Source organism: Lepidochelys kempii, chromosome 1 (genome assembly GCF_965140265.1).
Source record: "Lepidochelys kempii isolate rLepKem1 chromosome 1, rLepKem1.hap2, whole genome shotgun sequence".
NCBI classification, from domain to species: Eukaryota; Metazoa; Chordata; order Testudines; family Cheloniidae; genus Lepidochelys; species Lepidochelys kempii.
The window spans coordinates 352,326,650-352,353,478 of record NC_133256.1 but is presented as its reverse complement, the minus strand read 5'-3'; the positions used below and the strand labels follow the sequence as shown (position 1 = coordinate 352,353,478).

Here is a 26,829-nt window from a genome sequence, read left to right as displayed (position 1 = left end):
TGTAGTCTCTCTTTCACACACCGCTCTCTCTCCGAGATGGCTCTAGACACTGTGCCGCCGGTTGTTGATCATGGTCACAATGTGTGACAGGTCCAAGCTCTTCATCATCACCTCCATGAACTCCTCATCTTTCCTGGCTCCTTCCACAAACTCATCCAGTGAAAGCTCGCCTGTTTCAGACAGAGACAGATCACACCAGGTCACTCTCATTCGTGTCTGGGGCAGAGAAAGGTGGGAATAATTGCCCCCTGCACAATCAATCAGTGCCCCCCCCCAAGTCAGTGTTTGGAAGTACCAAACAGCCTGCCCATTTTGAAGCCACCAGAATTGGCAGTGTTGGTAGGTCTGGAGCCTCCTTTATCTCCGTGCAAGTCTGACCTTGGTGCCTGCCTCCTTCCCAAAAAGGAGTTAACTCATAAGAAACTAGTTCCTCTCCAGAGACAGGCCACTTGGGGCTACATTACAGGGCAGTGGATCATTCAGAAGGGAAGGTCTGTGGGGCCAAGGAGGAAGGGCCATGGGGAAGCTGCTCTAAACAGTGAGTTGACATTGCCTGAGTCTCCCAGGGCTAGCCTGAAGTACTGCTGTGCCCACCTCTGCCACTACTGGCTCCTGCTAAGAAGGCTAAGACGCAACAGAAGCAGGCAGCTTGGAGAGGCTCCACGCAGGCAAGGCAGCCAGCAGATGCATGGGAGCGGCAAAGATAACGTTCAGGGAATGGGCCTCTTTTGGAATTCACAGGGAGGCAACTGAATGGGGCTTATGTTGGGGGAACAGGAGAGAGTAAGAGAGGGAAGGCCAGAGGACAGAAAACCTATTTAAGCTAAAGTGACATACCTCCTGTGGCTCTACTGCCTGCCCTGGCCCAAGTGACTTTTTATTATCCCAAGCTCCAATTCCCCCAATCCTCATTTAGCTGGGACCCTGGTTTCCATCCCTAATTCCACTTTCTCTCTTGGAAAATTTCTGGCACCAGTTCTACATCCTCCATGAACACAGAGAGAAAAAAGGTTTCAGAGTAACAGCCGTGTTAGTCTGTATTCGCAAAAAGAAAAGGAGTACTTGTGGCACCTTAGAGACTAACCAATTTATTAGAGCATGAGCTTTCGTGAGCTACAGCTCACTTCATCAGATGCATATCGTGGAAACTGCAGCAGACTTTATATATACAGAGAGAATATGAACCAATACCTCCTCCCACCCCACTGTCCTGCTGGTAATAGCTTATCTAAAGTGATCATCAGGTGGGCCATTTCCAGCACAAATCCAGGTTTTCTCACCCTCCACCCCCCCACACAAATTCACTCTCCTGCTGGTGATAGCCCATCCAAAGTGACAACTCTTTACACAATGTGCACGACAATCAAGTTGGGCTATTTCCTGCACAAATCCAGGTTTTCTCACATCCCCCCCACCCCCATACACACACAAACTCACTCTCCTGCTGGTAATAGCTCATCCAAACTGACTCTTCAAGTTTAAATCCAAGTTAAACCAGAACATCGGGGTGGGGGGGGGTAGGAAAAAACAAGAGGAAACAGGCTACCCTGCATAATGACTCAGCCACTCCAAGTCTCTATTTAAGCCTAAATTAATAGTATCCAATTTGCAAATGAATTCCAATTCAGCAGTTTCTCGCTGGAGTCTGGATTTGAAGTTTTTTTGTTTTAAGATAGCGACCTTCATGTCTGTGATTGCGTGACCAGAGAGATTGAAGTGTTCTCCGACTGGTTTATGAATGTTATAATTCTTGACATCTGATTTGTGTCCATTTATTCTTTTACGTAGAGACTGTCCAGTTTGACCAATGTACATGGCAGAGGGGCATTGCTGGCACATGATGGCATATATCACATTGGTGGATGTGCAGGTGAACGAGCCTCTGATAGTGTGGCTGATGTTGTTAGGCCCTGTGATGGTGTCCCCTGAATAGATATGTGGGCACAATCGGCAACGGGCTTTGTTGCAAGGATAAGTTCCTGGGTTAGTGGTTCTGTTGTGTGGTATGTGGTTGTTGGTGAGTATTTGCTTCAGGTTGCGGGGCTGTCTGTAGGCAAGGACTGGCCTGTCTCCCAAGATTTGTGAGAGTGTTGGGTCATCCTTTAGGATAGGTTGTAGATCCTTAATAATGCGTTGGAGGGGTTTTAGTTGGGGGCTGAAGGTGACAGCTAGTGGCGTTCTGTTATTTTCTTTGTTAGGCCTGTCCTGTAGTAGGTAACTTCTGGGAACTCTTCTGGTTCTATCAATCTGTTTCTTTACTTCTGCAGGTGGGTATTGTAGTTGTAAGAAAGCTTGACAGAGATCTTGTAGGTGTTTGTCTCTGTCTGAGGGGTTGGAGCAAATGCGGTTGTATCGCAGAGCTTGGCTGTAGACGATGGATCGTGTGGTGTGGTCAGGGTGAAAGCTGGAGGCATGCAGGTAGGAATAGCGGTCAGTAGGTTTCCGGTATAGGGTGGTGTTTATGTGACCATTGTTTATTAGCACTGTAGTGTCCAGGAAGTGGATCTCTTGTGTGGACTGGACCAGGCTGAGGTTGGTGGTGGGATGGAAATTGTTGAAATCATGGTGGAATTCCTCAAGGGCTTCTTTTCCATGGGTCCAGATGATGAAGATGTCATCAATATAGCGCAAGTAGAGTAGGGGCTTTAGGGGACGAGAGCTGAGGAAGCGTTGTTCTAAATCAGCCATAAAAATGTTGGCATACTGTGGGGCCATGCGGGTACCCATAGCAGTGCCGCTGATCTGAAGGTATACCTCAGCCTGGTCCAGTCCACACAAGAGATCCACTTCCTGGACACTACAGTGCTAATAAACAATGGTCACATAAACACCACCCTATACCGGAAACCTACTGACCACTATTCCTACCTGCATGCCTCCAGCTTTCACCCTGACCACACCACACGATCCATCGTCTACAGCCAAGCTCTGCGATACAACCGCATTTGCTCCAACCCCTCAGACAGAGACAAACACCTACAAGATCTCTGTCAAGCTTTCTTACAACTACAATACCCACCTGCAGAAGTAAAGAAACAGATTGATAGAGCCAGAAGAGTTCCCAGAAGTTACCTACTACAGGACAGGCCTAACAAAGAAAATAACAGAATGCCACTAGCCGTCACCTTCAGCCCCCAACTAAAACCCCTCCAACGCATTATTAAGGATCTACAACCTATCCTAAAGGATGACCCAACACTCTCACAAATCTTGGGAGACAGGCCAGTCCTTGCCTACAGACAGCCCCGCAACCTGAAGCAAATACTCACCAACAACCACATACCACACAACAGAACCACTAACCCAGGAACTTATCCTTGCAACAAAGCCCGTTGCCGATTGTGCCCACATATCTATTCAGGGGACACCATCACAGGGCCTAACAACATCAGCCACACTATCAGAGGCTCGTTCACCTGCACATCCACCAATGTGATATATGCCATCATGTGCCAGCAATGCCCCTCTGCCATGTACATTGGTCAAACTGGACAGTCTCTACGTAAAAGAATAAATGGACACAAATCAGATGTCAAGAATTATAACATTCATAAACCAGTCGGAGAACACTTCAATCTCTCTGGTCACGCAATCACAGACATGAAGGTCGCTATCTTAAAACAAAAAAACTTCAAATCCAGACTCCAGCGAGAAACTGCTGAATTGGAATTCATTTGCAAATTGGATACTATTAATTTAGGCTTAAATAGAGACTTGGAGTGGCTGAGTCATTATGCAGGGTAGCCTGTTTCCTCTTGTTTTTTCCTACCCCCCCCCCCCCCGATGTTCTGGTTTAACTTGGATTTAAACTTGAAGAGTCAGTTTGGATGAGCTATTACCAGCAGGAGAGTGAGTTTGTGTGTGTATGGGGGTGGGGGGGATGTGAGAAAACCTGGATTTGTGCAGGAAATAGCCCAACTTGATTGTCGTGCACATTGTGTAAAGAGTTGTCACTTTGGATGGGCTATCACCAGCAGGAGAGTGAATTTGTGTGGGGGGGTGGAGGGTGAGAAAACCTGGATTTGTGCTGGAAATGGCCCACCTGATGATCACTTTAGATAAGCTATTACCAGCAGGACAGTGGGGTGGGAGGAGGTATTGGTTCATATTCTCTCTGTATATATAAAGTCTGCTGCAGTTTCCACGATATGCATCTGATGAAGTGAGCTGTAGCTCACGAAAGCTTATGCTCTAATAAATTGGTTAGTCTCTAAGGTGCCACAAGTACTCCTTTTCTTAGAGAGAAAAAATTGATTGGATTTTTGCCAATATCTCCCTCTCCTGTCTCAAAAGGCTGGATTCTGTGTAATGCTGAGTCCTACAATCCTCACTGGAGACAGAGAGATTGCCAGGAGTTGCTGGCTTCTAGGAACACAGGAATTGCAAGACTGGATCAGACTCATGGTCCATCTAGTCCAGTGTCCTTTCTCCGATGCTTAGGGGGAAGAGTCAGGAAGCCTCACATTAGGGACCTAGGATTGGAAGGGCCTCCTGGGTCATCAAATCCGTTCCCTGTAATTACAGGAAACCCTGGCATATAATCTTGTTAATAATGTATTTCAAGATCCACCCTGGAGCTAGTTAGTTTGTTTGTACCCACTACTCCTATTGGATGACTGTTTCAGAACTTCATTACTCTGATAGAAACCTTCTAATTTTCAGACTAAATTTATTAATAATTTATTATTATTTCCAGACTAAATTTATACACATTTATTCTTGTACCAACATTGCTTAAACAGTTCTTCTCTCTCTTTGTTTTTTCTCTCCTGATGTATTTATGAAGACATCCTTTTTTATATCCTTTTTCTGCCTTAATTTTGCTAGGGTGCACAAGCCAAGCTCTTTTAGCCTCCTCACATGAGATGGGTCCAAAGAAGAACTAGATAAATTCATGGAGGATAGGTCCATCAATGGCTATTATCCAGGGATGGTGTCCCTAGCGTCTGTTTGCCAGAAGCTAGGAATTGGTGACAAAGAATGGATCACTTGATGATTACCTATTCTGTTCATTCCCTCTGGGGTACCTGGCATTGGCCACTGTTGGAAGACAGGATACTGGGCTAGATGGACCTTTGGTCTGACCCAGTGTAGCTGTTCTTATGTTCTCTATTCCCCAGTCATCCTGGTAGCCCTTCTCTGCACCTGTTCCAATTTGAATTAACCTTTTTTTGAACATGGTGACCAGAACTGTACCCAATATTCCAGATAAGGTGTTCCCAGTACTTCATAAAACAGCATAAATATTTCCCTCTCTCTACTGGAAAAATATTTCGCCTGATACATGTTAGGATTGCATTTGCTTTTTTATAGCCCCATTATGTTGGAGCCTCATAGGCATGCTGCAGTTGATTAATACACACAAGTTGTTCTCACCCTCTGTCATTTCCACTGTTGACACACACACCCTGCCTCAGCCTACAGCAGAAATTCTTGTTGTTAGTTTCTAAGTGCATGAATTTGCACTTTAGGAAGCTATAGGATAATCTGTCCACAGGAAAGACTCCTCCTAACCCCCAATAGTTAGAGAGTGGCTGAAGCCCTAAAGCAGGAAGTTTATAACTCTTTTATATCTCTTTTGTTAGTCTTCACTGTTGTAATTATGAATATGCTTATTATCCATATAACCATCCAATACCTCTTGAAGTGTCTGTTCGAACCTTGGCTTGAGACAGTTCTGCATTTTGCCAATGAACATCAACACTCTTCAAAATGTGAAAATCTCTACCACAAGCCTGGGAAAAGAACTAGTAGCTGATGCTGCTCTGCTGCCTGTTCAAAAAAATAAAATCTAGTGTGACAGAGTGGGATACGGCTGTATCAAACTGAGTGACCTTTTGTTTTGTAAACTCCATTTTTGTACTCTAGCTGCCATTTTGTGTTCTAGGTTAAAAAAACAGCCTGGCCTGGATAAGGTCTGTCTGTTCCAGACACTGCCACACTCAGGAGGCACATGGGACACCTTGTAGAGGCCTATTGATGATGGAGCCATCAACTTTGAAAAACTCTCAGTGACTGCCCAGCTCAAGAGATAATGGTTTTCTTCATGTAGGACTCACATAACAGTTTGGCATTTCCCAGCTGGGTACTTGGCAGAACCTAGATTCAAGGAGGGGGCTTCTCTGACAGAGTGGTCACCACCTGTCAGAAGTTCAGGCTAGAAGAGGGATGCTACCTCCCTGAAATGCTGACCAGACCTCAGAGTGCATCTCAGGACTGTTTGTTATTTTGCACAGATCTGTAACTCTCTAGTGCTTTCCTAAGCATAAATTGATAGTGATTAAGAGTCCTTGACTAGGTCTGTGTTCCTTGCTTGCTGGCCACATTGTCCCTGAAAAGGTTAATTGAGAAGCTCAGTGCTCCCACAGCGAGGTGGAACTCTGAGGGAACAGGTCTAAGGCAGCTGGACTGCTGAGCCCCACATCCCAAGGAAGGGTGAAAGATACACATTGTGCACCTGGGAGTGTACTTTAAAGATCCAGAGCTTGGAACAGCGATTCAGCTTTTCCCCGACATGGTTGATGTAAGTGCATGTGGAATCCAGCAGTTGGCTTTACTCACATCAGACTTGTGTCCTTCCAGAGGGGCAATGGGCCATGTACTGACACTTAGTAGCTCAAGACACCTGAACTATTTGGAGTAGAGGGGCTGCAGAAAGTGTGGAGCTTACCTACCACAATACTGGGGTATTAGCCTAGACTCCAGCTTCCCAAGACAGATGTCCAAAAGCTGGAACTGGTCCAGACAAGGCAGGGCTCCTGGCAGGTGTGACTTTCACTTCCTGGCTTGATCAGTTCTCTTCCCCTCTCCTCTTCCGATATACAAACCTTTTCTCTACCCTTGATTGTTTTATCATTTTTTGTTGCCCCATATTAGAGCCTGTCATGCTCACAGGCTTCCCATTCATTTGTGTCCAGCTGAAAAAGTTGCCCATGAACTCTCTGCTCCACCCTCTCTGATCCCAAACCCTTCATACCTCATGATGATCTCCCCCACCTTCAGTATCCCCCCAAAACCTCCCCACTCAGGTAATTATAGATCTTTCAGTCTGACAGCGATCCCAGACAAGATAATGGAGCGGCAGATATGGGACTTGATTAATGAAGACTGAAAGGAGGATAATATAATCAATGCCAATCAACAGAGCATTCAGAAAGGGAAGTATAATGCCAACAGTCCCCAGTCATTGTCGGGCAGGATCAAACTGGGGACCTCTGGAGCTTTGTGCATTAGCCTCGACTGCATGAGCTAAAAGCCAACTGGCTGTTAACTCAGGCTGTAGAGCAGAATCATTTTCTCTCTGTAAGTGGTCTTGTTGCCACTAGTTAGGACAGAACACCACACCCAGGAGGTGTGTGGGTTACAGAAGCATTAAATGAGGGAAGCAATGCTTCAGGAAAGGACATAGATGGAGGGGTGTGAGAGATCTTATCAAAGACAAGAGAGCATAAAGTTAGCAAGGAGGCTATTGGAGGAGACTGGGTCCCAGTGGATTGCTGGCAAGATGAAATGAGAGAGGCCGACGGATGAGCTGAGTAAGAAGGCAGAGACAGGAATCTCACCATCGCCATTGACATCGATCTTATTGAAGACTCGGTTGGTGAACTCCTCCGCACTAGTTTCATGGTCACAGCCATTAATAGCACGAATAGCCTGGAAGAGAAGAGGAGGAACTAAGCAGCTGGCCCAGGATTAATCTGCTGCCATGGGACCATGGGTGGGACTGATCAATCACACACCTCATAGTGCAGGCTCAGAATATAAAACACTCACAAATGGCCTCAATATGAGCAAAGGTGTCTCCCCACTCCCACCCACTGTTTCCATGGGAAAAGCCTAGAGAAACCACCAAGCCTCACAGCATGCCCTGAAGGGCATGAAATCCAGACTCTGGTGGATGGAATGGGCAACTAATGCTCACTGAGCATGCCCTCCAACAGCCTCCACTCATGCAAGACAGTGGAGTACTAGCCCAAGCAGCTGGTAACAACTGCCCATGAATCAGACAATGACGGAGGCAGGAAGGCAGGACCCAAATTACTTAGGTCTTTAGAGGTTAAAATTCACCCCTTGAACTTTACCTGGAAATCAGTTTGTACCAAGGAAAAGTCATAGAGCACTGGTGGGGTCACATGCTCTCCAGAGGTAACGTTGCTGGATAAACAGACCACCGTATTCAGAACTAGTTGCAGTTATTCATTTAATTTAAGGTGCAGCCTCACAGAGTGCTTTATAGAAATCCAAACACGAGACAACAAAGGTAAACCCAAAGGACATGCATCCAAAAGAAAAAGGTTGCAAACCTTGTGTCAAGTGAAAATAACAAAAAGCACTCCTAGAAACATAGAAACTACCAGGTTGGCTCTGAGCAGGTTCCATACAACTCAAGATGCTATCTCAGACAACGGCCAGCATGCTGATCCTAAGGATTTTAATTTGATCATTTTGAGTTGAGAGACTTTTTAGCAACCTTCTTCAGTCTTTTTAAAATGTCTTTTGCTAAAGTTGAGTGTCACCTTGTTGTGTTTTTGGTACCCTTTCTCCCCCCAGAATGTTGCATTAATTTATGCTGTGGTCACTCTTACTTAGTGGCCTAGCTACAGTTATATTCTTATTATCTTCGCAAGCAGGCTGGCTAACCTAGTGAGGAGGGCTTTAAACTAGGTTCACTGGGGGAAGGAGACCAAAGCCCTCAGGTAAGTGGGGAAGTGGGATACCGGGAGGAAGCAGGAGTGTGCGAGAGGGCAGGGCTCCTGCCTCATACTGAGAAAGAGGGACGATCAGCGAGTTATCTCAAGTGCCTATACACAAATGCAAGAAGCCTGGGAAACAAGCAGGGAGAACTGGAAGTCCTGGCACAGTCAAGGAATTATGATGTGATTGGAATAACAGAGACTTGGTGGGATAACTCACATGACTGGAGTTCTGTCATGGATGGATATAAACTGTTCAGGAAGGACAGGCAGGGCAGAAAAGGTGGGGGAGTTGCACTGTATGTAAGGAAGCAGTATGACTGCTCAGAGCTCAAGTATGAAACTGCAGAAAAACCTGAGTGTCTCTGGATTAAGTTTAGAAGTGTGAGCAACAAGGGTGATGTCGTGGCAGGAGTCTGCTATAGACCACCGGACCAGGGGGATGAAGTGGATGAGGCTTTCTTCTGGCAACTAACGGAAGTTACTAGATCGCAGGCCCTGGTTCTCATGGGGGACTTCCATCACCCCAGTATCTGCTGGGAGAGCAATACAGTGGTGCACAGACAAACTAATTTAAACTGATTTATTGGAAAGTGTAGGGGACAATTTCCTGGTGCAAGTGCTGGAGGAACCAAGTAGGGGCAGAGCTCTTCTTGACCTGCTGCTCACAAACCAGGAAGAATTATTATGGGAAGCTAAAGTGGATGGGAACCTGGGAGGCAGGGACCATGAGATGGTTGAGTTCAGGATCCTGACACAGGGAAGAAAGGAGAGCAGCAGAATACGGACCCTGGACTTCAGAAAAGCAGACTTTGACTCCCTCAGGGAACTGATGGGCAGGATCCCCTGGGAGAATAACATGAGGGGGAAAGGAATCCAGGAGAGCTGGCTGTATTTTAAAGAATCTTTATTGAGGTTACAGGGACAAACCATCCTGATGTGTAGAAAGAATAGTAAATATGGCAGGCGACCAGCTTGGCTTAACAGTGAAATCCTTGCTGATCTTGAACACAAAAAAGAAGCTTACAAGAAGTGGAAGATTGGACAAATGACCAGGGAAGAGTATAAAAATATTGCTCGGGGATGCAGGAGTGAAATCAGGAAGGCCAAATCACACCTGGAGTTGCAGCTAGCAAGAGATGTTAAGAGTAACAAGAAGGGTTTCTTCAGGTATGTTAGCAACAAGAAGAAAGTCAAGGAAAGTGTGGGCCCCTTACTGAATGAGGGAGGCAACCTAGTGACAGAGGATGTGAAAAAAGCTAATGTACCCAATGCCTTTTTTGCCTCTGTCTTCACGAACAAGGTCAGCTCCCAGATGGCTGCACTGGGCAGCACAGCAAAGGGAGTAGGTGACCAGCCCTCTGTGGAGAAAGAAGTGGTTCAGGATGATTTAGAAAAGCTGGATGAGCACAAGTCCATGGGGCTGGATGCACTGCATTCGAGAGTGCTAAAGGAGTTGGCGGATGTGATTGCAGAGCCATTGGCCATTATCTTTGAAAACTCATGGCGATCGGGGGAAGTCCCGGATGACTGGAAAAAGGCTAATGTAGTGCCCATCTTTAAAAAAGGGAAGAAGGAAGATCCTGGGAACTCCAGGCCAGTCAGCCTCACCTCAGTCCCTGGAAAAATCATGGAGCAGGTCCTCAAGGAATCAATTCTGAAGCACTTAGAGGAGAGGAAAATGATCAGGAACAGTCAGCATGGATTCACCAAGGTCAAGTCATGCCTGACTAATCTAATTGCCTTCTATGACGAGATAACTGGCTCTGTGGATGAGGGGAAAGCAGTGGACGTGTTGTTCCTTGACTTTAGCAAAGCTTTTGACACAGTCTCCCACAGTATTCTTGCCAGCAAGTTAAAGAAGTATGGGCTGGATGAATGGACTATAAGGTGGATAAAAAGCTGGCTAGATTGTCGGGCTCAAAGGGTAGTGATCAATGGCTCCATGTCTAGCTGGCAGCCAGCATCAAGTGGAGTGCCCCAAGTGTCGGTCCTGGGGCCGGTTTTGTTTAATATCTTCATAAATGATCTGGAGGACGGTGTGGATTGCACCCTCAGCAAGTTTGCAGATGACACTAAACTGGGAGGAAAGGTAGATACGCCGAAAGGTAGGGATAGGATACAGAGGGACCTAGACAAATTGGAGGATTGGGCCAAAAGAAATCTGATGAGGTTCAACAAGGACAAGTGCAGAGTCCTGCACTTAGGACAGAAGAACTCCATGCACCGCTACAGACTAGGGACCGAATGGCTCGGCAGCAGTTCTGCAGAAAAGGACCTATGGGTTACAGTGGACGAGAAGCTGGATATGAGTCAACAGTGTGCCCTTGTTGCCAAGAAGGCCAATGGCATTGGTGAGGCCTCATCTGGAGTACTGTGTCCAGTTTTGGGCCCCATACTACAAGAAGGATGTGGATAAATTGGAGAGAGTCCAGTGAAGGGCAACAAAAATGATTAGGGGTCTGGAACACATGACTTATGAGGAGAGGCTGAGGGAACTGGGATTGTTTAGTCTGCAGAAGAGAAGAATGAGTAGGGATTTGATAGCTGCTTTCAACTACCTGAGAGGTGGTTCCAAAGAGGATGGTTCTAGACTATTCTCAGTGCTAGAAGATGACAGGACAAGGAGTAATGGTCTCAAGTTGCAGATTGGGGAGGTTTAGTTTGGATATTAGGAAAAACTTTTTCACTAGGACGGTGGTGAAACACTGGAATGCGTTACCTTGGGAGGTGGTAGAATCTCCTTCCTTAGAAGTTTTTAAGGTCAGGCTTGACAAAGCTCTGGCTGGGATGATTTAATTGGGGATTGGTCCTGCTTTGAGCAGGGGGTTGGACTAGATGACCTCCTGAGGTCCCTTCCAACCCTGATATTCTATGATTCAATAGATTCAATGATTCAATATTTTAAACCTGCTACTTAGAACTAAGTCAATAGTTAGCCAACTGACTTCCTAGCTGAACTCAGATGTCCCCCAAGAACTCCCAAAGGGGAGGGTGAGCTAGAGTGGGGGCAGTGCATTCAGGATGTTTGTTGTTTTCTGTGGTCCTGTACTTCCTGTGTATTTCTCATGGTATTAAAGACAGAGAATGGTGTTTTGGAAACCTGTGCAAAGAAAGTCTGCATGTGATATGTGCTATGCCTACCATATGCCCCTTGAAGAGGTAAAATAAACGAGGGTCCCAGAATACCTACAACATCTGGAGTTCAGGGAGAGAGTGTGTTTGAACTAAGAGGAAGTCTGGAGGCATCAGCCTTGGTAAGAGAGGCTAGGCAGTTGGGCCACAAGGTCTCTATCCTTAGTAGGGAGTGCTTGATAGAGAAGCTGCATCCTGAAAGTGTGTCTAGAATCCTAAGGCTCGAGCAGTGCCTAGACTCAGTTCAGACTTTGGCGGCTTAAACACGAGATCCAGTAGCTGGATCACCTCACAGGAGTCTGGTGCGTGGCCAAAAGAGTGGCTCTACTGGATCTGTGACAGGGAAAGCGGCCAGAATTGAGAGCTGCGCACAGCAGGAATCTCTCTGGATTCTCCGCTGGTCCACCAGCGCTGGTGAGATTCAGTGTGGGCATCCCACTGATTTACAGAGTAATGAGGGCCAAAGTGTACACAACCCCCAGTGTTATCACCTTAATAATGTTGAGCAGTTCATGTCGGTCAATGCAGCCATTGCCATCCACATCATAGAGCTTGAAGTACCAACGTAATTTCTGTTCCATCTTTCCCCGGAGAACTAGGCTGAGTGCAGCCACATACTCCATGAAATCGATATACCCATCCTGTGGGAAAAAGAAAGGGATCATGAGAGTTAGAGTTCACAGACATAGGTGCTGAGAGAACGCTGCCTCTATAGCTAATATCTCTGCAAGGTCAAGTCTGGGAAAGATGTAGCTAAGTGCCTGGGCACCAGAAGCCTGGCCTTAGCAGAAAATGGCTGGCTTTAGTCCAAGTTGGGAAGAGGAAACAGGCAGCAGCCTGGCTCTGCTCAGGATGCATGCGACAGTTATGGGTCAACTTCAGATTTTTCTACAAAATGGTTCTGGAACACTTGAGAAAACAGGCTCCATGTAATTATTATCTCTTACATGTTTATAATAGCCCCCTGTGCTCAGTGCTTTCCAGATATGAAGCCCTCACTCCACATGTACATGATCATGTCCTTCTCCCCAAAAGCCATGACTGATTAGGGGGCAGGAGAGCCAGCCCCAGAACACTGGTTGGCTAGAGGACTGGAATGACAGCTCACCCCTGACTTCCTGCTGTCAGCCCATCTCTCATTGTAGGAGAGGAATGCCAGTTCAGAGCAGGAGCTCAGCCATTCCCAAGTGGTTGTGTCCATGCCAATCAGCTGGCACAGAGGCTGAACTGCAGACAGGAGCCACAGGGCTTAGGCAAGAGCACACATTACTATTGCTGGGAGGAGGAAGAGACCCAAATGTATCTTGAATTTGGGGTTAGGGTATCAGCCTAAGGAGCAGGATGGGGCATATTTACAGGAAAGATGGGAGGATGGTCCATATGCAGCAGAGGAGACTTGACCATCATGGCATCCATGAATATGGATACCAGACAATGCATCAGAGATGAAGTCACCACTCCAAGCTCGCACTGACAGTGGCAGAGGTAACACTATTTTCGGATTAAGAAACTTTGGCCAGGGGCTGATAGGACTCCTAATCTGATTAGAGAGCATTCCTCTGTATATTTAAGCACAGGGGACTTGGTCCATTGTACTGTTGCTGAGGTGTGGGGAGGCATGTGTGACTTTCCCCTCCTAGGGGCCCCTGAATGGTCCTTTGTACTAACTGAGGTCTGGCTCTACCCAGCTAAAAGTGTTAGTTTATAGCTGAGTGCAGCAGTTATTTCTGGGGTTAATTTCTGCCTCAGAGAGGACAGAGACAGAAGTCAGGGGAACAAATAGGGATTCACCTGTGCTGAGATCAGAGCATGGATCTGGATGCCATGCATTCTAATGTACTAAGGGACTTCACAGATTTTAAGGCCAGAAGGGACCACTATGATCAAGTCTGACCTCCTACATAATGCAGGCCTTAGTGTTACCAACTGATTCTTGCATCAAGTCCATAACATCTGGTTGCAATGCAGCAGTGGTTCTCAACCAGGGGTATGTGTACCCCTGAGGGTACTTAGAGATCTTCCGGGGGTACATCAACTCATCTAGATATTTGCCTAGTTGTACAATTGGCTACATAAAAAGCACTAGCAAACTCAGTACAAACTAAAATTTCATACAGACCATGACTTGTTTATACTGCTCTATATACTGTATAATGAAATGTAAGTACACTACTTATATTCCAATTGATTAATTTTATTATATGGTAAAAATGAGAAAATAGTCAATTTTTCAGTAACAGCATGCTGTGACACTTTCGCATTTTTATGCCTAATTTTGTAAGCAAGTAGTTTTTAAGTGAAGTGAAACTTGGGGATAATTGGGACAAATCAGACTCCTGAAAGGGGTACAGTAGTCTGGAAAGGTTGAGGACCACTGCAATAGAGCATAACTTTTAGAAATATATCTAATCTGGTTATAGTGATAGAGAATCCAGCACATCCCTATATAAATTGTTCAGCAAGTTAATTAACCCCATCACAGATATTATTGGCCTGCCCCTGCTGGCCACCCATGATACTCCTGTGTGGGAACCCAAGCCACTAGATCCCTAGGGTGTTTTAAGCATCTGGAGCCTAAACAGAGTCCAGCCATTGCCCCTCCACCTTGGGGTCCTTAGGTACAGTCTCAGAGTGCAGACTCTCTATTTTGCACTCCCTCCTGAGAGCTGGAAACTATGATGATTTTGGTGATCTGTCTCTACAGCTTATGAAGTCTGGTTAATATTATGTAATTGCTCTTATGAAAACTACTGTATGACGAATGCCTCTCTGTATGTGTATTCATTATTCCATTCTATTCAGAGTCTTATATGGCATTCCTCACCATAGTATCTGTGCACATTCCAGCCGCACATTAAGCAATGTGACCACACATATGTTGTATGTTTATTCTCTCATCCTCTTCCCACAGGAAGCAGCATGTGCAGTGGAAAGTCTTGTTTTGGTGGTGTATGGATTATTTGTTTAATGTAAATATACCTGCTGCTATGTGTTTATGTTAGAGAAAGCAAGGTCAAAAAGGTGCCTGGTATTAAATGAGGATATTGATATAATAGACATTACAGAAACTTGGCAGAATAATGATAATCAATGGGACATGGTAATACCAGGGTACATAATACTGTATATAGGAATGACAGACTAGGGTGCACTGGGGGAGTGGCACTATATGGGGGAGTGGCACTAAAGCTCAATTTGTTTAGTTTAACAAAACGAAAGTTGAGAGGTGACTTGATTACTGTGTATAAGTACCCTCACCAAGAGAAAATACCAAGTAGTATAGGGATCATTAATGTAATGGAGAAAGTCATAACAAGACCAATGCCTGGAAGCTGAAGACAGATAAATTCAAATTAGAAATAAGGCACACATTTTTAACAGTGAGGGTGAGTAAACACTAGAATAAACTACCAAGGGAAGTGGTGAGTTCTCAGTCTCTTGATGTTTTAAAATCAAGACTGGATGCTTTTCTGGATGATCCCATGATTTAATCCAGAGTAGATTGATCACTTTGATTTGAAAAATCAAGCAAGAAACCTTGATTTCAATAATCAATTATAACCTTGTTTGCATTTGTACTATCAGTTATTTATCTAAAGAAAGGTTTGTTCTCATTGGTTGGTAAGTATTAAAATCTGTGGATTTGTAACTGACTATAGCATTTACTCTAAATTTGGCACTTTTTGCTCACCAGGCTGACACACACACACACACAATATATATATATATATATTGAGAGAGAGGGAGAGAGAGAGAGAGAGAGAGAGAGAGAGACTTTTACTTAAGCAATTATATAGCTTAATATTTATTCAGATTCTTTATTTTTACTTTTTAATGTTAGAAAAAGGTAAATAAAATCTTTTATTTAATTAGATTAATAATTTTTTTACTGATTGATTGTGCCAAGTTGTATTTGGATGGAAATCGGAATTCAATTAAAAATGCACAAAAGCAGCATTTTAAAATTATGTTTATTAGTTAAATAAAACTACCTTAAATGGCTGTTTTCAGAGTAGCAGCCATGTTAGTCTGTATCTGCAAAAATAAAAGGAGTACTTGTGGCATCTTAGAGACTAACAAATTTATTTGAGCATAAGCTTTCGTGAGCTATAGCTCACTTCATCGGATGCATGCAGTGGAAAATACAGTGGGGAGATTTATGTACACAGAGAACATGAAACAATGGGTGTTACCATACACACTGTAACAAGAGTGATCAGGTAAGGTGAGCTATTACCAGCAGGAGAGCTGGGAGGGCGGGGGGGGGGGGTGGGGGTGGCGGGGAACCTTACATTGGCCAAACTGGACAGTCTCTACGTAAAAGAATAAATGGACACAAATCAGACGTCAAGAATTATAACATTCAAAAACCAGTCGGAGAACACTTCAATCTCTTTGGTCACTCGATTACAGACCTAAGAGTGGCAAATTTTCAACAAAAAAACTTCAAAAACAGACTCCAATGAGAGACTGCTGAATAGGAATTAATTTGCAAACTGGATACAATTAACTTAGGCTTCAATAAAGACTGGGAGTGGATGTGTCATAACACAAAGTAAAACTATTTCCCCATGTTTATTCCCCCATCCCCCCCACACTGTTCCTCACACGTTCTTGTCAACTGCTGGAAATGGCCCACCTTGATTATCACTACAAAAGGTTTCCCTCCCCACCCCACCCCCGCTCTCCTGCTGGTAATAGCTCACCTTAACTGATCACTCTTATTACAGTGTGTATGGTAACACCCATTGTTTCATGTTCCCTGTGTACATAAATCTCCCCACTGTATTTTCCACTGCATGCATCAGATGAAGTGAGCTGTAGTTCACGAAAGCTTATGCTCAAATAAATTTGTTAGTCTCTAAGGTGCCACAAGTACTCCTTTTCTTTTTAAATGGTTGTATAAATATTTTGCATTTAAATCAAATTAACTTATTAAACAAAGGAAGTATTATCTATAGCTAATGAAATGAACAGATTGTTTCTGGTCACAATGTCCTTCAAGATTTTAGAATTATTAGATCTCATCCTCTCACACCTCATTTTTATTCATGGATTGAAAGAAGCTTTCCTGCTTTTTCAATTCCCCATCAGTTTCTCAACTTTCAGTTGAATGACTATTTTCTTCAACTTGTTGAATAAACTGATATGAACAAAATATTCTCTCTGCACCTGCAGAAAAGGTTACTGTTGTCAAAAGCTGGTTTAGCAGTCAAACAACTCTGGTTCCAGGCGCTTAGCCAGTGACTTCCTTAAGTTTAGTAGTCTGAATTTCTTTAAAGCTCCAGCAGCTAATGTACTGCTTGACATTTTTTTAATTTAATTTAAATTAGTTTATTATATTAAGGCCTAAAGTTACTACAGATTGTCATAATTTCAAATAGGTTTGTTTTTAAAAATGAACATTTAATTTAAATTAAAAAATCTGATTTAAATAAAAAAAATCCTTTAATTTTTTTTTTAAATGGACTTTTATCCACCCTGCTTTGACTAAACAGAACTTATGCTTTAGTCATACCCAAGTTATTGGGCTCAATACAGGGGTAAGTGGGTGAAATCAAATGGCCAGTGATATACAAGAAGTCAGTCTAAATGATCTAATTGTCCCTTTTGGCTTTAAACTCTTTGAATCTTTGAGTCTCTCAAGAAGAGTTTGCCCACAGGTGATGTGAGAAAGGGGATTTCTGCCTCAGGTTGGGCCAGGTGGGATCTCCACCAACAGCCTGCAGTGACCCATTGCCTCTCTGCTCTAGACAGGCAGCCCTCTATTGAAGCATTAAATAGACTGTGCCAAATATGAGACAAAATGCAAGACACCTAGAGCTAATCTGAGGAGCAATGCATTATTCTGTCCTGGTCCCAGAAAGGGCATCCAAGCACAAAGGGGACTCACCCCTTTAAATGAGCATGCCATACTGCTAAATACATCACTGCTATTTTACTCCACCGCCCCCAGGTTACTGGCTCCTGTTACCAGCAGATGGATAATACTCAGAAATATTACACTAAGTTCCGGTGGCCACTTTTTTGTGCTATTAAAGAAATGCCATATTTGAATCTCTCATCCCTAAAGACATAGGGATAATAGGATGTAAAAGGCAGTTGTAGCTTGAATAGCAGGAAAGAACTATTGAATAGCATCTACTGGGTTTTGGAATGGTCTCTCAAGGGAAGAGGTAGAAGCTCCATCACTTAGGATATTTACAATTAGGCTGGGGAAAGCAACAGAGTGTAGGGAACAATCCTGAAGTAGCCCGAGCTGTGGGCATAGGAGGAATGGACTAGATGGGACCTAACAGAGAAGTCCTAGACATGGAAAGAGCTAAACAGTGAGGTATAGAAATTAATTAGCTTTTCCTGGCCTGTTTGCTCTCAGGAGAGTTCTCAGAGTCTTAAGCTGTTCAGGAAAATTGGCTCTTAGGTCCCCCAGGATAATTTTGGTATTAGGTGAGACACTTATGTAATTCAGCTCCTCACACTAGGGACTGATTTGTTTCCACTATTAACCCTTCTGCTTTTTTCTCTCTCATGTCTATAATACCAGTCAAATATTCCTGCACCCACAGCAAGCACTGCCTGCACACAGCACTTGGCCTTGCACAGTCTGCAATGCCCAAGACCAATGCATGGATGCATTAGAAAGCTTGGATGACCTAGGCTCAGGTTCAAAGATGTTTGCAAGAGGGACCTGAAAACGTTCAACACTGACACTACAAGCTGAGAAGTTGCAGCTAGCAACAGGCTACATTGGAGGGCTGTGCTTCATCAGGGAGTCGAAGAAACTAAAGAGAGGTGGTTGCAAGAGGAAAGCAAAGAAAGCAAAGAGGCATGCATAACTGGCCTCAAGCATGAGGCTTCATCATAGGCTCTGTGCTTTATGTTTGCATTATCTGTGGCAAGACTGTCACTCAAGAATTTGCCTTTTTAGCCACTCGCAATGTTGCAGAACAACAAATGGTAACTCAACAGCTTTGGTGCTTACACCATCATCTTTCGAGACAGATGGTTGCCATTCACTACAAAGCTACACGTAGTCTTAGTCCTATGCTCTGTAATAACCCTAAACAAGAGCTCAACACATTAGGCTTCCTTCATACTTATTAAGGGAGATGTGTTATACATTCTGTGTGAGATGGGAGGTCACCTATATTGACCTGCCAAACCTCAGCTTCACACCCATTGCTCTTGCGTTGTTATGGCTTTATTTAACTACTCCAACTTCAAATCTAGTCATTTTATAAAAAAAAGGTACCCTTTTAAATAATTAATATTTACTGCACAACCTGCTGCCTAAACACTATAGTGCCAGGCACTGGAAATATATATAATATTCTTTTATCATTAATAATAACCTACTGAACATCCCCATTCTTCACTACTGCTCACAGTACCAAAATACCTCAAGAAAGCGACTCTGGAAAGCAAAGGGCTTTGTCTGAGCTGTCTTAACATTTTTGGGTGGGCCTGCAAAACAATTTCCTGTTTACCATGGTCACCACTCTAGATACAGGACTGACCTGTGGATTTTAGGAAGGGACAGTGATTCTTTGGGATATGAGATATTTATGTAGAACCCTCAGCCCTGTACTACTGTACATGAGTGCAGCTGCTCATCTCTCTCAGCCTTAGAGCTTGATTTACATCCATTTACGTTTTCAAGGCTGTTGTCACAAGGAAGGGAGCTAGAGACATACTGTTTTCCTAAATGAAAGCAGACAGCTACCTTTACGTCTCCAGACCCACTGAATCAATGGCTCATGACTTGGATGTACTGGGCCCCAAGGCAGCTCTGGTGCTTTTCAGTTTTTAAGTACTCCACTGTAAACTGATTGTACTTCCCAAAAATGCTGTAAAAGCAAAAGGACAGAGGATGCCTCAGCATCTCTATAAAGAGATGACAACTAGGGAAGCACTTGCACCTGGTAATTCCTGCAAGACCTTCTGATTTCCCTTCCCCCAGTGCTTTTCTTTCCCTCTACCAACCTGACTACAGTCATCTATCCATTTCACATCTGCCAGTGATTAGTTCCCTCCTTGACCCACAGATACATGCTCCTCTCTAGCTTGCCACCTAAGATAGTCAGGAGCTTGTAGGAGGGAGGTAGCTACATGGGATGCATCAGCCTTGGAATCAGGGGTTTCAGGCAGCAGGGAGGAGTCCTACCCTGCCTCATAGATGCTCCAGACCCCATTTCTCTATCCTCTGTTGAAAGCCCTAAGCTGGACCCCCTACACATCCATAAGACAGTCATTTCAATTGCAAACAGTCTGGAAACTGCCCCATTGTGTAAAGTTTACAAATAAATCTATTTTAGTGTTCCATATTCTCAAGTGATATCTGATACTGGGCAAACTACAGGACTGTAATAAAAGGGCTGGAAAGAGCCTGGTTAAACCTGCATCCACTTCCTACAATGCTCTATTAGTGAAGCAAGAGAGATGCGCTGCAGCTTATTGCAAGCACCTGAGAAGAGGGCTCATTATGCAGGTGACCAAACTCAGGAAAGACAGACAATGAAGTGCCATAGCAGAAGATACAGGTACCTCTCTTACCTGAGAATCACCCAAGAATACAAAAAAAGGAACATAAAATGCATAATTTTGCACTCCTACATACTACAAATACACAGGATCCCTGAAATATACTAACCCTGCCAGAGCAATGAACAGTAATGTGACAGTCAGGCTCCCCTCTCTTTTTCAATATTCTAAACTCCATCTCTCTCCCTAAGGCACATTTCTTACATTCAGATGTTTAAGTTTGGTGCCTCTGCTAAAAAGCATTCTGCTGACCAAGATTTGGAAGTAAAATTGGAGATGCAATCACGACTGCACTAACCGTGATACTTTGGTTTCTTTGTGAGCTGTACAAGGCTGTCTAAGTTTCCCGTTGGGTAAGAACATACCTTGTTCATATCAAAAGTGCGGAACATCTGTTCGATGTACTCATTGGCCTCTGGATCCAGCCCCCGAAGCCCAAAGAACTGTTTAAATTCATGCTCAGTCAGCTGTCCCGATGGACACTCCGTCATAAACTTTTTGTACCAATGGTGGATCTCAACAGCTTGCAGATCATCTACTGTAGAACTACCACTGCTCCCCATTTGTGTGGTGGGATGCTAAGAGCCCTCTGGAATCACCTCTTCCTCTTACAGTTCTCAAAGCAACCTCTGCCTGCTGCCTTCCACCTTCACTCTCAACATCAGCTCATTTAAGTGAGGGATATACCCTCCCAGAAGCCAATTACAGTTGTTAATCTGCTCTTATGCTGACTTAGAAACCTTAAAGCCTCAATGATATAAAGTCTCCTGGAAATGGAAAGAAGTTGAAGGATAATCTAGCAAAGCACTGCTATTTCAGGAAGTAAATCAGAAGGGGTGAGAGATAATCAGATACTGGCAGGAGGGACTGTCTTGGTATTGCCCTTGTTTTCCATGCATTGGTCTAATTTTACATGAAGATGTTATTACACCTTTCTGGCAAAAAAGGTGGAAGGTTGGTGTTTGCAGTAAAAAAAAAATAATGAAGAATTAGAACTGTGATCTGCTCCTCTCTGTGCCTTCACAGTGACTGAGTCAAAGTCTTTGATAACTTTGTATAAAACACATATGGGGAGATTTTGATATCACAGAAACTGTCCTATACATGGCAGAGAAGACTCATAGGCACAAAGGGCAATAACCTTCTCTACCCTAGAGATTCCATTACAGCCTATCTTCTCACATCCAGTTTCCCTTCCGCACAAACAGGTCTCTCTTTAGAGTCCCCATTCACACATTACATTATTTCTACAGTGTCCCTCACAAAAGACTAGAACACTTTTTAATTAAACTAAGAACCATCTCTTCAATTTTGACATGAAATATGGAACAGTGGCCACCAGTTCTGCGAGCAAAGAGCCAATACTAAATGTACAAGGCTACCTAAATATTCACTGTACATGGCTCTCATCATACTAACAAAGCAAGGGGAGGGTGCTAAAGAGGCAAATGTGGTACAAACTAACTCACTGTGTCATGAACAAATTGAACCAATGTGATAAAGAATATGAAGAGAAGTTTTTCCAGTTGTTTATATATCAATTTTGGGACTCTGGGAAACAAGATGAATTGGAAATTCTGATTGATGAGAATTTTTTTTATATAATTGGCATTATTGAAACCTGTTGGCACAGTTTACATGATTGGAATGTTAATAATCACTGTCTACAATCTGTTTAGGAAGGATAGAGTGGGTAAATGAGGTAAGGGGGTGACTACAAGACATCATTACCTCTCAGAGTTATTGATAACTCAGAACTCAGTGATGGAGTCTACATCACTGACTATTTTAAAGTCAAGATTGGATGTTTTTCTAAAAGATCTGCTTTAGGAATTCTGGGGAAGTTCTATGGCCCGTGCTATACAGAAGGTCAGAGCAGATGTTCACAATGGTGCCTTCTAGCTTTAGAAGCTATAAACCACAGGGTCTTGAATACGCTAACTAACTAACAACAACTAACTAACAATATGCTAACTAACAAAGCCCAGGAGGGGTACTGGAGGGTGTGTGTGTGTGTGTGTGAGAGTGAGTGAGACACAGATCACCAAATCAAACTGGAGAACATGATGAGTTACTCCTCAAGCACCTGTCTGATATGTGGAAAGAAGAATGTTGTTATGGAGGATATCAATTTGGGAAACATGTTGGAAGTCTGATGCAGCCAATAGTAAAATACCATTAGAGATTCTAGTTTATAAAATTTTGTAACACAAAGAGATATTCAGCATGAGAACTCTGTTTTAGACTTCAGTTAATCATTTCATTTGAATTTGGTGGTTGCCTAGGGACCAGTGACCATGACTTGATTACATTCAGTATGAGCAAACAGAGGACTGCCCCAACCTGTTGGCACCAAGCCTTGGTGAGTCAAGAGTGTTAATTTCCCAAAAGGAAAATTATAAAACTGACTGAGGAAAAATTTAGACAAAAGAATTTGAATGAAAATTGGGATTTATTTAAGAGAAGTTTACTAGATAGCTAAACCACCACAATTCCACAATCAAAAAAGACAACAACTTTTGATAACAAGGAGTCTGGTGGCACCTTAGCCCTGGTCTACACTAGGACTTTAGGTCGAATTTAGCAGCGTTAAATCGATTTAAACCTGCACCCGTCCACACAGTGAAGCCCTTTATTTCGACTTAAAGGGCTCTTAAAATCGATTTCCTTACTCCACCCCTGACAAGTGGATTAGCGCTTAAATCGACGTTGCCGGCTCGAATTTGGGGTACTGTGGACACAATTCGATGGTATTGGCCTCCGGGAGCTATCCCAGAGTGCTCCATTTTGACCGCTCTGGACAGCACTCTCAACTTAGATGCACTGGCCAGGTAGACAAGAAAAGAGCCGCGAACTTTTGAATCTCATTTCCTGTTTGGCCAGCGTGGCAAGCTGCAGGTGACCATGCAGAGCTCATCAGCACAGGTGACCATGATGGAGTCCCAGAATCGCAAAAGAGCTCCAGCATGGACCGAACGGGAGGTACGGGATCTGATCGCTGTTTGGGGAGAGGAATCTGTGCTATCAGAACTCCGTTCCAGTTTTCGAAATGCCAAAACCTTTGTCAAAATCTCCCAGGGCATGAAGGACAGAGGCCATAACAGGGACCCGAAGCAGTGCCGCGTGAAACTGAAGGAGCTGAGGCAAGCCTACCAGAAAACCAGAGAGGCGAACAGCCGCTCTGGGTCAGAGCCCCAAACATGCCGCTTCTATGATGAGCTGCATGCCATTTTAGGGGGTTCAGCCACCACTACCCCAGCCGTGTTGTTTGACTCCTTCAATGGAGATGGAGGCAATACGGAAGTAGGTTTTGGGGACGAAGAAGATGATGATGAGGAGGAGGTTATAGATAGCTCACAGCAAGCAAGCGGAGAAACCGGTTTTCCTGACAGCCAGGAACTGTTTCTCACCCTAGACCTGGAGCCAGTACCCCCCGAACCCACCCAAGGCTGCCTCCTGGACCCAGCAGGCGGAGAAGGGACCTCTGGTGAGTGTACCTTTTAAAATGCTATACATGGTTTAAAAGCAAGCATGTGAAAGGATTACTTTGCCCTGGCATTTGCGGTTCTCCTAGATGTAGTCCTAAAGCCTTTGCAAAAGGTTTCTGGGGAGGGCAGCCTTATTTCGTCCTTCATGGTAGGACACTTTACCACTCCAGGCCAGTAACACGTACTCGGGAATCACTGTAGAACAAAGCATTGCAGTGTATGTTTGCTGGCATTCAACCAAAATCCGTTCTTTAACTCTCTGTGTTATCCTCAGGAGAGTGAGATATAATTCATGGTCACCTGGTTGAAATAGAGTGCTTTTCTTCAGGGGACACTCAGAGGAGCCCATTCCTGCTGGGCTGTTTGCCTGTGGCTAAACAGAAATGTTCCCCACTGTTAGCCACAGGGAGGGGGGAAGGTTGAGGGGGTAGTCACGCGGTGGGAGGAGGCAAAATGCGACCTTGTAACGAAAGCACATGTGCTATGTATGTAATGTTAACAGCAAGGTTTACCCTGAAAGAGTGTAGCGACTGTTTTATAAAATGTGTCTTTTTAAATACCGCTGTCCCTTTTTTTTTCTCCACCAGCTGCATGTGTTTCAATGATCACAGGATCTTCTCCTTCCCAGAGGCTAGTGAAGCTTAGAAAGAAAAAAAAACGCACTCGTGATGAAATGTTCTCCGAGCTCATGCGGTCCTCCCACACTGACAGAGCACAGACGAATGCGTGGAGGCAAATAATGTCAGAGTGCAGGAAAGCACAAAATGACCGGGAGGAGAGGTGGAGGACTGAAGAGAGTAAGTGGCGGGCTGAAGACAGGGCTGAAGCTCAAATGTGGCGGCAGCATGATGAGAGGAGGCAGGATTCAATGCTGAGGCTGCTGCAGGACCAAACCAGTATGCTCCAGTGTATGGTTGAGCTGCAGCAAAGGCAGCTGGAGCACAGACTGCCACTGCTGCCTCTCTGTAACCAACCGCCCTCCTCCCCAAGTTCCATAGCCTCCACACCCAGATGCCCAAGAACGCGGTGGGGGGGCCTCCGGCCAACCAGCCACTCCACCACAGAGGATTGCCCAAAAAAAAGAAGGCTGTCATTCAATAAATTTTAAAGTTGTAAACTTTTAAAGTGCTGTGCTTAAAGTGCTGTGTGGCATTTTCCTTCCCTCCTCCACCACCCCTCCTGGGATACCTTGGTAGTCATCTCCCTATTTGTGTGATGAATGAATAACGAATGCATGACTGTGAAGCAGCAATGACTTTATTGCCTCTGCAAGCAATGATTAAAGGGAGGAGAGGAGGGTGGTTAGCTTACAGGGAAGTAGAGTGAACCAAGGGGCGGGGGGTTTCATCAAGGAGAAACAAACAGAACTTTCACACCGTAGCCTGGCCAGTCATGAAACTGGTTTTCAAAACTTCTCTGATGCGTACCGCGCCCTCCTGTGCTCTTCTAACCGCCCTGGTGTCTGGCTGCGCATAACCAGCAGCTAGGCGATTTGCCTCAACCTCCCACCCCGCCATAAACGTCTCCCCCTTACTCTCACAGATATTGTGGAGCACACAGCAAGCAGTAATAACAGTGGGAATATTGGTTTCGCTGAGGTCTAAGCGAGTCAGTAAACTGCGCCAGCGCGCCTTTAAACGTCCAAATGCACATTCTACCACCATTCTGCACTTGCTCAGCCTGTCGTTGAACAGCTCCTGACTACTGTCCAGGCTGCCTGTGTACGGCTTCATGAGCCATGGCATTAAGGGGTAGGCTGGGTCCCCAAGGATACATATAGGCATTTCAACATCCCCAACAGTTATTTTCTGGTCTGGGAATAAAGTCCCTTCCTGCAGCTTTTGAAACAGACCAGAGTTCCTGAAGATGCGAGCGTCATGCACCTTTCCCGGCCATCCCACGTTGATGTTGGTGAAATGTCCCTTGTGATCCACCAGAGCTTGCAGCACTATTGAAAAGTACCCCTTGCGGTTTATGTACTCGGCGGCTTGGTGCTCCGGTGCCAAGATAGGGATATGGGTTCCGTCTATAGCCCCACCACAGTTAGGGAATCCCATTGCAGCAAAGCCATCCACTATGACCAGCACATTTCCCAGGGTCACTACCCTTGATATCAGCAGATCTTTGATTGCGTGAGCTACTTGCATCACAGCAGCCCCCACAGTAGATTTGCCCACTCCAAATTGATTCCCAACTGACCGGTAGCTGTCTGGCGTTGCAAGCTTCCACAGGGCTATCGCCACTCGCTTCTCAACTGTGAGGGCTGCTCTCATCTTGGTATTCATGCGCTTCAGGGCAGGGGAAAGCAAGTCACAAAGTTCCATGAAAGTGCCCCTACGCATGCGAAAGTTTCGCAGCCACTGGGAATCGTCCCAGACCTGCAACACTATGCGGTCCCACCAGTCTGTGCTTGTTTCCCGAGCCCAGAATCGGCGTTCCACAGCATGAACCTGCCCCATTAGCACCATGATGCATGCATTGTCAGGGCCCATGCTTTCAGAGAAATCTGTGTCCATGTCCTGATCACTCACGGGACCGCGCTGACGTCGCCTCCTCGCCCGGTATCGCGTTGCCATGTTCTGGTGCTGCATATACTGCTGGATAATGCGTGTGGTGGTTAATGTGCTCCTAATTGCCAAAATGAGCTCAGCGGCCTCCATGCTTGCCTTGGTATGGCGTCCGCACAGAAAAAAGGCGCGGAACGATTGTCTGCTGTTGCTCTGACGGAGGGAGGGGCGACTGACGACACGGCTTACAGGGTTGGCTTCAGGGAGCTAAAATCAACAAAGGGTGTGCCTGTACATCAAGGAGTATTTCAGGCAGGACTGCATGGAGGGTTCCAATAAGAAATGGTGCACCTAAGTTATCGTTGTTATTGGAACAAGGAGGTTAGCCTGGCCTCTGATTGATACATGGCTAGATTTACCTCGCTGCACCTTCTCTGTGAGTGAGTGCAGTGTGATCTAGACAGG

At 44.8% G+C, this 26,829-nt stretch overlaps 1 protein-coding gene across 1 annotated transcript; it reads right to left on the bottom strand.

Moving 5' to 3' along the window:
• LOC140905556 (guanylyl cyclase-activating protein 1-like) lies at positions 1 to 20,932 on the bottom strand. The gene is made up of 4 exons (XM_073329083.1): positions 20,735 to 20,932; positions 12,320 to 12,469; positions 7,563 to 7,653; positions 1 to 170 (listed from the first exon to the last, which is right to left on the bottom strand). The coding sequence occupies exons 1-4, from the start codon at positions 20,930 to 20,932 to the stop codon at positions 43 to 45; spliced, it is 567 nt and encodes a 188-aa protein (XP_073185184.1). The 3' UTR covers positions 1 to 42.
• Positions 20,933 to 26,829: the final 5,897 nt, after the last annotated feature.

Coding starts and splice junctions, on each gene's coding strand:
- LOC140905556 (XM_073329083.1), bottom strand. CDS start 20,932: ATGGGGAGCAGTGGTAGTTCTACAGTAGATGATCTGCAAGCTGTTGAG. Junction 12,470..20,734: donor GCACTTTTGATATGAACAAG/GTATGTTCTTAC, acceptor TTTTTCCCACAG/GATGGGTATATCGATTTCAT. Junction 7,654..12,319: donor AACTGCTCAACATTATTAAG/GTGATAACACTG, acceptor CTTCTCTTCCAG/GCTATTCGTGCTATTAATGG.